At 52.7% G+C, this 13,132-nt stretch overlaps 1 protein-coding gene across 4 annotated transcripts in view; it reads right to left on the bottom strand.

Moving 5' to 3' along the window:
- TSPAN9 (tetraspanin 9) overlaps positions 1 to 13,132 on the bottom strand; it is a 177,996-nt gene that overhangs the window by 63,185 nt on the left and 101,679 nt on the right. For 3 of the 4 annotated variants that reach the window (XM_080914194.1, XM_080914195.1, XM_080914196.1), the window contains exon 3: positions 6,661 to 6,740. In XM_080914194.1, the coding sequence (XP_080770320.1) occupies positions 6,661 to 6,723 (63 nt within the window). In that variant the 5' untranslated portion in view covers positions 6,724 to 6,740. Of the gene's footprint in view, positions 1 to 6,660; positions 7,522 to 13,132 lie in introns of those variants that run through there. The other variant, XM_080914193.1, reaches the window with a different exon arrangement.

Raw genomic sequence — 13,132 nt, 5'->3', positions numbered from 1 at the left:
TGAGAAATAACAGGAAAAAAGTCTAATTGAACAAAAGAAACCAGCAAAGTTGTGTTTCTGTTTATCGAAAGATTCCATGAAAAATAAAAATAAAAACAAACAAAAACTTCAAACCAGGACACAAACAATGTCGGTGGTGCGTTCAGCTGACGACAAATTAATACATAAAACAAAAAAGTAACAGAAAAAAAAATCAGTAGAGAAGTGGACCAGATACAAAATGGGAAAGAATGGTTAATTAACATATAAAAAGATGTCTGTCTACTGGGACTGGGGATGCTAGGTAAGGCCAGGGCAACACAGCATCTCACACCTGCCCCTCATCAGTTGAGAGCCACTGGGATGTCAAATACACCCTCCCTGGAAACAACTCTCCTTCTCTTGTAGTGCCAGGAGCACACAGTGGCCAGCACAGCAGAAAAGTGTCTGCAAGGGTGCTTCTCCAGGAGTCGTGAATGAATGTATGGAAATGCCAACGCTAAGATGCTTTCACAACGGTCTGCTGTGGCCACCCCATCACAGTGCATGCACCTGTTGCTGTGACCACTCCAGAGAAGCTCCAAGGGAGACTTATGCAGGACTGTTCACAAAAGAGGGGAGACCACAAGGAAGCAGTCGTGCAAGGGACTCCTGCTCAGTGAAAAGGTAAGAGGCGACCCTCACGGACACAAATGGATCACAACACATGCTGGGTTTTATTTACTTATGTGTGTATGTACTTAGTTATTTATTTTTGTGGCACTGGAGATGAAATCCAAGGTCTTATGCATGCTAAACAAATCCTCTATCATTGGTGGGGAACTGCTGAAGACACAGTCTGAATTAATTCTCCCTGCTCCGTCAAAAGTTTAAAGGAGCAGGGGATGGCTCAGTACATAAAACACTTACTGCAGAATCTAGAGGTCCTAAGTTCAGATGCCGAATGCCCATGTAAAAAGCCAGATGTTGTGGCTCACCCCCATAACTGCAGAGGCAAGGTTGCAGAGACAGACAGAGCCCAGGAGCTCACTGGACCACCAGTCCAACCAGAACAGTATACTTCAGGTTGAGTGGTAAGACCCTGTCTCAAAAATAAATTAGTATAAAAGAGGAAGACACCTGAACTCCATCTCTGGCCTCCACGTTCAAGAATAGTCACACATACTCAACCCCCTCAACACTCCCCCATACACACAGAAAACACAGCCAGAATGGAGACTGTCTCAGTAGGTAGTGAGACCACAGAAGAGGAGATAGAATCTGTCCGTATGGATAGCTGCCTAGTCAATTTAAATACATACCTGCAAGGATCCCAATAGCACATACAAAATATCTGAAAACAAAGACCCTGGGACAGACACCTATTACCCAAGCCACCAAAAAGCGCCCCCTACAGGGCCATGATGCAGAAAGCTCCCAGCCATGGAGAGCAAGCCTGAAGCATTGTGCACGGGACCTCTCCAGCTCTCCTGACAGCCTTCAAAGCCAGCTGGAGGGAAAGCAGAGCTTCAGGAACAAGACTCTGGATCTCCCTTGAAGTCTAGAGCTCTCCAGACAAAGAGCAGGGCCTGGGAGGCAGATCTCAACCTGGTATCCTACCCCAGCTGCGGAGTCGGCATGCCATTTTTAATGTTCCTGCCAAGGGCGCCCCCACCAAGCCCCCACCACGTCTGCAGGCAGATTAGCTTTCGAATGTGAGCAGGGACCAAGCTGGCTCAGAAGACTTAACTCTGCCCGACGGGTTTAGCCGGCCTTCAAAGCTTCTTCGCTGGAACCAAAGGAGCAGGCACATCTCAGTGGGGGAGGGAAGGACCAGCTCAGGGAGGGGAGGACAGAGCATGGCTCTAAAGCCAGATTACTCACCACAGCTTGCAGCCAACTGACAAAACAAGACCTGTCATGGTGGCCAACATCAGGAAAAAAAAAACAGACACACGGAAGAGTCTAACCTTCTCCCCTGCCTGGATTCCAGTCTCACTGGTCACCCAGCTCCTATCCATCCCTCAAAATCCAAGGGCCACTTGCTTAGCTGTGATATCTCTGTAGCTGGTTTCTACGACTAAGCAATGCTTAAGTATCTCCACCCAATGCCTACTATCTTCATAAGTGTGTCTGACGCCACGGGACTCGCGGCAGCTCAACGGGATAGCTTACAAAAAGTGCTCAATAAATGCACACCGCGCTCGGCCGGTCTATTGTCCTATCAATGGAGGAAAATGGAAGCTCCACGGGTTCCACGGATTGTGGTTTCCAAACAAGGGGCAAGGAGGGAAGCCTGGAGCGCTTTTTAACTTCGTTTTCTTCCTGATAGGAGAAACATTTCAGAGAATGGGAATGAAAGTATAGCCATGAGGGGGAAGGGAGAGAAAAGGCCAAGTTAAGCCAGGATGCTGGGTCCATGCCTGTAGCTGCCCACCCTAAAGGGCTGGGGGAGCAGGCAGCCCCCACCTACCCAGATCCCACCCTTGGCAGCCCTGGGTTCAAGTGCTGCACACAGGACAGGACTGATGACGACCTCTTGATTCCATGACTTCCTGGCCTAAGAAAACTGATCTGCCTTATCCTTACCAACTGGAGGCTCCTGCGCATGGATCGGGCATTCAGCAAATAGTTGTGGAGTGAGTGAATGGCCCCAACTGGGACCCAATACCCTACTAAGCCATAGAAAACCTGCTGCCAAGTTCAGCCAAGGGCAGCCAAGCACAGGAGGTAAGAGCAGCCAGAGTGTTACTCGGGGGTAGAGGCTGGCTGGGGTTTGCAGTGTTTTCTGGGGCCGGGCCTGGCTGGGCTGGGTAAGACTGTGGGGTCCCATAGCTCTTGCCATTTCGTCTGGGGCTTTTTTTCTATCTCTCCCCTCCTCCTCCTCCTCAGTCCTTCCTGATTGACAGCAATTGCTGGCTCTGACATGATTTAAAAATAGATATTAAGACCAGGAAGTTTAATTTTTAATGCTTTGGAAATGAACAGGGGGCTGGCATTCTTTTATAGCCACGTTCCAAGGGTCTCTCAGGGTATCTGCCAGGCCCTTCTTCTTTTCTTGCTTGACCTCAGCAGTCAGACCTGAGCCCACCCCATATCCAAAAGATCTGCTTCCAGCAGCCTCCTGGGGAATCATCCCTCACTCCTGAGCACTATGGGAAATCCCTATCCAACCTCCCCTGTACCCCCGCCCTCCTGCCTGCATCTCCTGCAAGGAGAGATGAGCTGAGGCCAAGTCTCAACCTGACTGATTTCTAGAATTCCTCAAAGCAGAAGGCACCCCACAGAGCGCTGTAGGTTCTTTAATTCACCGTTCACAGGCCTCACTTAGTCTAGAGCCCACAAAGTGGCCATGCTGGTATGGACCGTGTGTGGCTAAGGAAGGCAGGAGACAAGCCTGCCATGGACACCTACACAAGACAGCAAGTAAGAGAGACCTGACCTGACATTCAGGGAGATTGATCGGGAATCCCCCCTGGCACTAACCCTGCGGCAGCTCCATGTCTTCCTTTCCCTTGCTCTAACAAACACCCTCAAAACTGTCCCCTCTGCTACTAATTGTGTGTGTGTGTGTGTGTGTGTGTGTGTGTGTGTGTGTGTGTGTGTGTGTAAGGACAGCCACAGATCCCCCTTTATTTTCTCTAACTATGGCAGGCCCCAAGAAAAGCTGCCCTCCTGGGTGCCCCAGGCTTCCCTGGTGCACTGGGCTGCCTACCAGGCTAGAAGTATCTGACTGTAGCCAGCATGCCAGGAACAGACCTGGACCCCCACCAGCAGGCAGGCGCCCAGCAGCCTGGGAGGCACCTGCCCCTTTCTTAGTAAGAGAAGCATGAACAACACAGCCCCACTCAGTCCTGCCCACAGTGATGTCACCAGACCCTCACCAATGCCACTGCGCTAAGTTCCATCCAGTGGTGAAGAAACAGTCCACCAGAACCACACTAAACCAGGACTCTCCCAGAGTGTGTGTATGTGTGTGTGAGTGAGTGAGTGAGTGAGTGAGTGTGTGTGTGTGTGTGTGTGTGTGTGAGTGTGTGTGTGTGTGTGTGTGTGTGTGTATTGTATCTGGGGAACTACCAGTAAGCTCTGGGTCCATGGGAAATTCTCTATTTACTGCAGAGTCAAGTTCAACTCCAGTCCTCAGAAAAAGCCTCTCTGGACCATGACACCAAAACGTGATGGCCACATAACCCTACCTCCTGATCTCAGTGGGCTGAGTTTGACCCCTCCCTCCCTCCACTGTCTCCATTTCCTCCTATGCTCTCTATTCAGTGTGCATCAGAGCAGCAAAGTCCTCCCAGGAAGTCCTCCCGGGAGGCTTGTGCATCCTCCCTACCATGCTATCTCCTCTCACTCACCCGCTTCGCCCTACATCAAGCTTGAGAAGCTGCCGTCTGCAGGAGGTCCTCACCTGAGTACACCATCCCCACATCCCTCCAATTCCCAGAAAGCACTGAACCGTCCATTCCCCTTCTGCTAGATTTCCCCATCCTTCCTAAAATCTGTACCCGACTTCAGTGTCTCATATGGTAGTGGCACTTAAGAAATGTATCCGTGGAAATCAACTTGCCCTAGTTTGTGGTTTGTCGTAGGAATTCCGGAAATCCTAAGTAATTAGAAAGTTGGGGAGTGGGGTTGTGCAACCCCAGGGAAGAGTTCTAATTAGGCGCAGGTAGTGAGATCTCTAACTTCTAACCTCACACTAGAAAGGGCAGGCGTGTCAAAAGACTGCTGAGGTGGGAATTGCTGCCATGCTTGTAGAAAAGATAACTCACTCTTCATACAAGGGCTTAAGGTTCTAGAAGAACCTTTATGGTTGGCAGCTTTGATATCTAACTTCTCTTCCCCATTACTTAGGACTTGGGGATCCTGACCAAGTAACCCTATGCTGTGATCCACTCCATTTGGTTGGTTATAAACATATTCCAGGTGTCTATGACACAGACCATGGCCTGCAAACCAAACTAGAATCATTCTGAAGACATCACAGCAGTTATACCAACTGCGGCCAGCAGGCGGCGAGATGAACGTGGCCCAGGCTGCTGAGAGTCACTGGTCAGAAGACACTAAACATCTATGCCCACAGAGTCTTCGGATAATTAATACATGTGCAGTGGGACAAACGGAAGAGGTAGAATGAAACTGTGAAAGAGGAAAGAGAAGGTTGGAGCAAGTAACAAACATAACCTCACTCGTGTAGACCGAGACACCGGAGAAATGCACTCAAGTACTTAGCGGACACAGATCCTGGCAGAGAAATGGAAAGAGCATAAGGCACTGGCCCACAGGACGATGACAGAGTGATTCTTAACATTCCAATGGTTCTCATCACCAGAGAGAGGATCAGAATATCTGCCCCAGCTTTCCTAAAACTCCAGTCACATGACAGCACTCCTCCCCCTGACACTCACCCCACACCATCTCAACTCCCCCCCCCACTATGGAATTACCCACCTCATCTCAGACCAGCCTCACAGGAAAAGATACTCACACACTCAGGTACCTCCTCGACCCCACAGTGTATCACAGAGCTAAGACAGTAAGGACCGTGCAGAAGACCATCCATCCTAACAGCCTAGACTAGAGAAACCCCAATCTTAAGGGGTGCATGAGTCACTCAAGGTCGCACAAGACTCTAACAAAGAACAGAAGGCAGATGAGGCCCCTCACACTTCTTCCTTCGATGCCCAGAGCTTCCTTCCCCTTCTCCAGAAAAGTTGCCCCCCCTCCACATACACACCCCCGAAAGTTTTTTCTTAGAAGTAGATCACTCCACGGCAGATGCATACGAGTGCCATGCAACCTCGTTGAGGGTGTCTTTCTCCTGCCCCCCCTGGGCTCTCCTGGGCCATGCTTGGCAGCCGACGGCCTCCAGCCAGTGGCAGGACGGAGCTTGGGGATGAGCCAAACATCTGTGCTGAGTAGCCTGAGCTCTGGTGAAGGAAGGCGGAGGCAGTGGTGAGGACGAAAGACACGGGTATGAATTAAGTTTTCATCCAGTCTGTGCAACTACAAAGTACTCGTGCACACACGGTCACCAGCACCACACCGGAGGCTATTTCTGAGCCAGCCCATCCATAGGCACTTTCTCTAGAAAAATCATCTCCCTTTGTCCTTTTTCCCATCCTGGAGAAAGTGTGGCCAGACTGCTGGCTGCCTGGTCCACAGCAATCCCTCAAAAGTAGCAACCCGCCCTTGTCCTATCCAGTTGCTTCCTCCTCTTCCTGGGAACCACCTAAATGAGCAGGAGACTGTGACCTCCACACCCCCACCCGCTCCCACGATGCTACTGACTGCTCTCCTGCTTGAAGAAACTCAGAACCCATCCTCACTGTCCCCCACCAACACAGGGGCACAGTGGCGCGGTCTGACCCACACCCACCGATGCGGTTCCCCGGTGCAGGTACTTCAGCGTGCCTTTTCTTAGGAGAAGGAGGCAGTGGCAAACTTTGCCAGCTTCCTAGGAGCAGACAGAGCATGTCTCTCCTGGAAGACTGACAAGTTGAAGCCTCCATTCAGCCACGGACAAGAGAGAAAAGGGAACAGAAAGATGCAGGGAGCGGAAGGGTGCTGCGATTTTTAAAAGCACTTACCTTTGGGCAGAGAAGGGTAAGATAGAGAGAGCGAGGAGAAAGTAGAGGATATTCAGAGTGTGGAAAGCAAGGAGAAGGAGCAACGGAAGACTCAACAGTAAGGACTTACCCAGAATATCAAATTGAAGAGGAACATCATGTACTTCAAGCAGCAGAGACAGCCCCTGGCCATGTTGCACTTCTTAAATTCTAGGAGGAACACAAAGGACAGGTCCAGGTAAAACACCACGTACTTGCTGCCTTTGGGCGCATTGTACTTGTCAGTCTTAACGCCGGCCTCCGTGCGGCTCTGACCCCGCGAACCCGCGGTGCCGTAGAAGGCGCCAGCCGTGAAGCCGCGGCCGAACGGGCGGCCAGAGGTGGACGGCTTGGCAAAGTCCGAGTCCTTGCTGTCCAAAGATGGACTCCGGTGGATCGAAGAATCCTCGCTACTCGACTTCTCCATGCTCGCCTCGTTCCCGGGGGGCACGAGGGGCGGGGGGCATTGCTCCCAGAATGGGACGGAGGGGGCACCCCGGTCGGGCACGGGTCCTGAGCTAGCGGGCTGTTGGAGCTTCGCACGCCCCCTCTCTGCACCGGAGAGCGCTCCCGGAGCAACCAGCTGCCAGGGGTTCACTGTCTCTGGGACGGCGCCCTGCTCCCAGCCTTAGCCCGGGGCCCAGGAAGGCTCTGCGGCACCGCTATTAGCACGCTTGGGGAGCCGGCTCGTCTGCGTAACTAGGCTTCTTTGGGGAGGCTGCAATTTGACTGCTCTTTCCCGGGCGGCTGCACCACCGACCGGACGCTGCACTGGAGGCGAAAGGGCGCCGGGATCCAGGCTCCGCAGGCACGCCTCTTCCAGCCCGGAGCCCCACCAGTTTGCGGGAGCTCGGCCTCCCTTGCTCCGCGACTTTGCGGAGCCGCTGCCGGCTCTGGGCTGCCCGGGTGCGCCACGGGCAGCGAGCCTCGGGATCCGCCGCAGCTGCAACCGTTGGGCTTGCCCTGCGAAATCCCAGCCCTGACTCCCGACTCTGAAATCGCCTAGAGCCCCTTCCCCGGGCCCTGGGCCCCGCCCCCTGCTTTGCATTCGACCAATGGGCTCAAGGCCTGCCTGGCTCCGGTAGGGGAGCTACCCCCCTCCCCAATGACACAATATCTTTAATAGGATTAGCGGTCTGCTTGTGTGCCTAAACTAGTGTGCCCAGAGCCCTTCTAAATGTCAAGGGCTCCGTGGCTGGGAATGAACTAACACCTCCACGTCTCTTACCCCAGCAAGGGCCGCTAGAAGAGGGGAAGAACTGGAGGTACCAAGAGCCCAAGAAAGACGGAGGATAGGTCTGGGAAGAAGGACTGGAAGGGAAAGAAACGGTGGCCACTACAAGGCTGGCCTCCGCCCCCTACGAACATCGGGGCCTGTCTAGCCTGGAGCACATGGTCCCAAGCAGTACCTTCACACACACACACACACACACACACACACACACACACACACACACACACACTCACACACACAGACAGACACACACACACACACAAACACACACACGCACATGCTTTTGCACACGTGAGAATGGCCACTGCACACCGATAGAGAGACCGCAGCAGAGACGCAAGGTGTAGGAAAGCGCCCTCAGGCCTCCGCGGGGCGCGCCGCCCTCCCTGCCCCCTCCACACGCGCACGCACGCGCGGCTCCGAGAGACTCCTGCAGCTGCGCAAGCCCCCGCCTCCGCGTTCCCGAGTGGGACGGCCGGCGGCTCAAGTGGGGCACTGCTTTTGCCAGCAATGGAGCAAGGTAGCAATGCTTTTGGTCACACCCGGGTCCCCTCGGAGCAGAGGTCAGAGAAAAGACAGGAGGTATGTGCTTGCCAGAGGAACATCCAAAACAGCCCTGATCCTCTTGCAAAGCACTGCAATGAAGACAGCCTCCCCTGGGCTTATGCAGAAGTCTGCATTGCTGACCTGGGGCCACCACGGTTCGCAAATAAGAACTAGAAAATTAACGGGGGTAGGGGGTGAAGTGGACAGGGGACAGAGACCGAGTCTCTCCTTTGTGCAGTGATCCAGTGCAGGAGCTAAGTTTTACCAGGCTCCCAGCATCTGACAAGAAGCTCAGCGTCTGGAAGGCACTGTATGGGGTGGCTAGATGGAAGAATCCACGCCCTTCCTAGAGGTAGAGGTGTCTTCCCTGGAGCCCTCAACCCTCTATCCTGAGCCCCAAGGGGGAGCCCTTGAGGAAACACTGGAGGGAGTGCTACTGCCTGCCCTCTGGGCAGCACAAAATCCAGTTAGAACAGGAAGTTATTGGAGGCACAGATAGACACAGATGGTTGTGGCTGTGCAGAGAGAGGGGGACAGAGATTCCAACTAGGGGGACTTCACCTTCATTAGCACCCCTCCACACACACACACACACACAGTCTGTCTTTACTCTTCTGGGTCCCTTCTGAACTCGGGAAGACCCCTGCAGCAAAGCTCTGTGTGAACAATCACTACTAGCATCTCTCCTTTGGGAACCAACGGTCCTGGGATACTGTCCGCAGAACATTGTTTGTAGCATTACCTTTGGTGGGGGCATCCACCAGCTGGACCAGAGTCCGGAGAGCTGCTCTCCCCTGGCTGGCCTCCATTCCTCCTGTCCGTGTGGAGTTCAGGTGTATTATGTGTGAAGTGAACCAGCAGGAGTGAGAGCAGGCAGGCTCTGTACACAAGATGGTACCGTTGTATCTCAGAGGGAATGAGGTATCCCCCAGGGTCCCCATGCTGGCCCTTACCTGGTTAGTCTTTTCCCATCTCTTCTTCCCTAGCTCACACCTGCACCGGTCACACCAGTCTCCCCTGGTCCCTGAGCTACCCCATCATTGTGTCTGATTAGAAACAAATGCATACCTCTAGGGCTTGGGACCAGAAAGCCAAGTGAACAGGCAGGCAAGAGAAGACAGCTGTCCAGGGCCGCAGCCCTGCTCCCTTGGCCATGCTTGTCAAAGCTACAGTGAAGTCTCACCGTGACACCCGGCCGAGTCACTATCAGACTAATGAGAAAATCCAGTTCATCAGCCCTTACATTCACCAGGCGGACCCTACCACATAGTTGTGGTGACGGTTCTGTTTTCCAGAAAAGAAAACAGTAGGCTTGGGTGGGCTTTCCCAACCCATGTGCTCTCCTCTCTTGGATTTTAAACACTTGCTGCCTTTGGCAGACTTCCCGTCTAACATAAAAAGTACAAGAGGAAGCCTGAGGTAGCATGTCCTGATTTGGGGTGCGGGGGGGGGTTATTAGGTCAAAGGATACTGAATTAGGGAAACAGGGAGGAAGATGGCTGGGGTGGTGCTCTGGACAATACAATGAGCAAAGGGCTGCAAGAATGGAGAGGGGGAAGTACATACAGAAGAATGCAGTGAGGAAGAGAGAGCATTTACCCTGCCTTAGGACAAAAGCAGATGGAGCCAGAACACACCCATTCCCTGGAAGAAACCATCCATAAATAACAGGTCACTAGGGGAAGGTTCCTGACCTTTACACCAGGATGAATGGGACAACCCAGGGATCCCAGGAGCCCACCAGTTAGCTAGCTCTGGAAACCAGCCTTCTATTCTGACTCCACTTGTGCCCAGAGAAGTCCAACAGAATGATGCAGAGCCCACACAGCAGGCTGAGTGGGGAGCCGCCCTGTGGCCTCGTCTTGGACCAAGGGCTTCTTGAAGTGAGTGGGGAAAGAAGGGCTTGAGTGTGGCCCACTCAGGAAGCAGTTGAGGAGACAGGTCTGGGTGAAGACAGGAGGCTCTGCAAGCCACACTGTGAAGCATGGGAAAGTTGGAGCTGTTCTCTGACACTTCCCAGCCAGCCAGACCTGTGGCCATCATAGAGCTTAGGAAGCTACAGTTGGCCGAGGGGGAGACAGTGAAAGGCTCACAGTGGCTGTGCTGCTGCAGTTCCTTAGATCTGGGATTCCAGAAGCTACTCTCCCAGTCCCCTCAATCCTCCCTGCCTTAGCAGGTCCAGAAGAGCCTGAAGGCACTGGCTGCCTCTGAGGGGCTCTCTGCATGCAAACCAGCAGGCCAGCTTTCCCTCTCCCCATGCTTTTTTTTTTTTTTAAGAAAAAAAAAAGAAAAGAATTCTCAAAGAAGAGCAAGAAAAATAAACATGAGAAACCAGCATTCCAGATCTGACTGGCAGCCAGGAGACAAGGGCTTCCCGGGAAATGTCAAGCACTCTGTGTCTCTACAGGATCTCCCAGACGCCAGGTGAGACAGGGCTCAGTCTCCTGCATTTCCCCACCACGTATACACACGTACGTTCTGCCCATGCTGGCCGCTCCTGTGTGTGACCGTGCATTGCAGCATCTCACGGCCCTAAGCTCAGCCGTGAAACCAGAGGGGAGACCAAGGTGCTGCTTGCAGTGACTAGGAATAAACAGACGGGACAACCACTGTGGAAGGCGGGTTCTCAGCCCAGGTCCTAAACTCCAAATTGGGATCTTTGGCTGTAGGAGTAACTGTCACAAACTCCTTAGGAATGAGTGAGTGGTGGGTGGCCGGAGGCACACCTCCCAGAAGTCTACATGGAGACTCACTAGGCAGGGGACACTCTCCTATTTGCTAAGGAAACAAAAAAAAAAAAAAAAAAAAAAAAAAGGCTGGGATCTGGATTCTGCATGGAGGCTAACACTGACCATGAAGAGGTAGCATGGGGATCTAAATGGAGCTGGGCACACACCACTCCAGTTATCCCAGCTCTTGGGAAGATGGGTCAGGACTGTGAGTTCTAGGCCATGCTAAGCTATAGAGTTGGGGGGGGGAGGGAGGGAGAGGAAGAAAGAGTTTAAAGATACTTTTTAAAATCTGTTTTCTCTCTCTCTCTCTCTCTCTCTCTCTCTCTCTCTCTGAGTGTGTGTGTGTGTGTGTGTGTGTGTGTGTGTGTGTGTGTGTGTGTGTTTCTCCTAAAACTAATGAAGAAAACAAATAAGGCTTGGCTCAGTGGGAGGGCTCACAGTTCTAAGAAGGGATGAATTAATTGTTTAGCTCATATTACAAATCAGGGCAGGCTGCATCTTCTAGAGAGCGGTTCTCTCCCCCAAAGCCCTATATTGCACTATGACTCACTTGCCTCTGCTCTGGTCCCTAGACTTCTAAAAGACAACAGTGGTCACCTGGCCATCTCACACACACACACACACACCTGCCCCAATACCTATCACAGCGACTACCTCATGGTAGCTGCTTAGAAGAAAAGAAAGGCCACCGTGCCCAAGCTAGACAGCCGAGCTCCAAGTTCATTCACCAAAAGAATGGGACCCAAGCCAAAATCTATGGGATTGTTCCTGGAAGGGAGGCTACCTGAGGACACCAGGCTGTGATGAGGCAGTGATGGTGGAGATGCCATGATGTTGGCTGCTGTGCTTGCAGCCATCATCCCCATCCATGGCGTGTCCTTGAATGGATGGGGAGATCGGCAAGAAGTTAACCTAGGGATTCTCAGAGTCATCTGGAAGATGAGTCCAGAGACAGGAGGGTGGGAAAAGTAAGAGAGACAGGAGTAAGGCAAGACAAGACTGTCCCCAGCCTGTCACCTGTGCTGGGTGTATGGAGCCTGGCAGAGGGGCTCCAAGGACAAGTCAGATAGGGACACCTCTGCCTGCCACTCGGTCCCAGCAACTCCTGTGAATGGCACAGTGTTGCATGCCAGGTTTCAAAACTCAAGAGCAAAGCTGGGGTCAACTTGTGCCAGAAGCTGGGCTCCCAGGAAGGTATGATATTCAGAGACCCTTCGATGCACGTGAGCACCCCAGGGAAGCATGTGGGCCAAGGCATGCTTGGTACCTCCGGGCAACTCAGGCACCTCAGCTCCTAAGAAATGGGACCACAGCTACAGACCAGTTCGCTCCAGACTTAGCTGTGAGCAGTAAAATATGGCTTATGACCTCGAAGTTACAGGGACAATCACAAAGCCAACCTCACCCCCTGAAATCCAGCTCACACTGGTTTAGGGACTGAGTTATCTGGGACAGGATCTGTGAGTGAGGATGGAGAAGGCAGAGCTGTTTCTCTCTACCTGATCCATCCCAAGTCCAGGGAACAGGTCTAGTGAGAGAGCCACGGGCAGCCACCTGGGCTTTGGGCCTTGGCAGACCTAGAGAAGCTAGAATGAGCACTAAACGGCCCTGTGTCTCAGCAGGAAGATGAGATGGCGGTGCATGCTTTCCAACCTGCAGGGAAAACCAGAGATCCGAGGTAACGGATAAAACTGCAGTGCATACATCACAGAAAAGCTCGCGCCGCACTGGGGCACCATAGTGGTGACCAACAGTAATTATTACAGTAATCAGAGTTCCCATCCCTGTCTGGTTAGGCTGGGGTTAAACAGAGAAAAACCAGACACCCCACCACCACCATGCAATGGCCCCCTGACCTTGTTTTCTAAGACTGGAAACATCTGTTTCTCCCCTGACAGCTGGTGACACCTGGGTACTTGTGTCACTTGGCCCTCACCTGCCTTCTGAGTCCCAAGCACAGATATGAGGCTCCTCTTGCCCATCTCCTCCATGTGGCTGTCGTGGCCATCTTTGGATTTCACATCCCCCACACAATTCTTCCCTTCTTGATG

The sequence above is a fragment of the Micromys minutus genome, assembly GCF_963924665.1.
Source record: "Micromys minutus genome assembly, chromosome: 3".
Lineage (NCBI taxonomy): Eukaryota > Metazoa > Chordata > Mammalia > Rodentia > Muridae > Micromys > Micromys minutus.
This window is presented reverse-complemented; position numbering and strand designations above follow the sequence as displayed.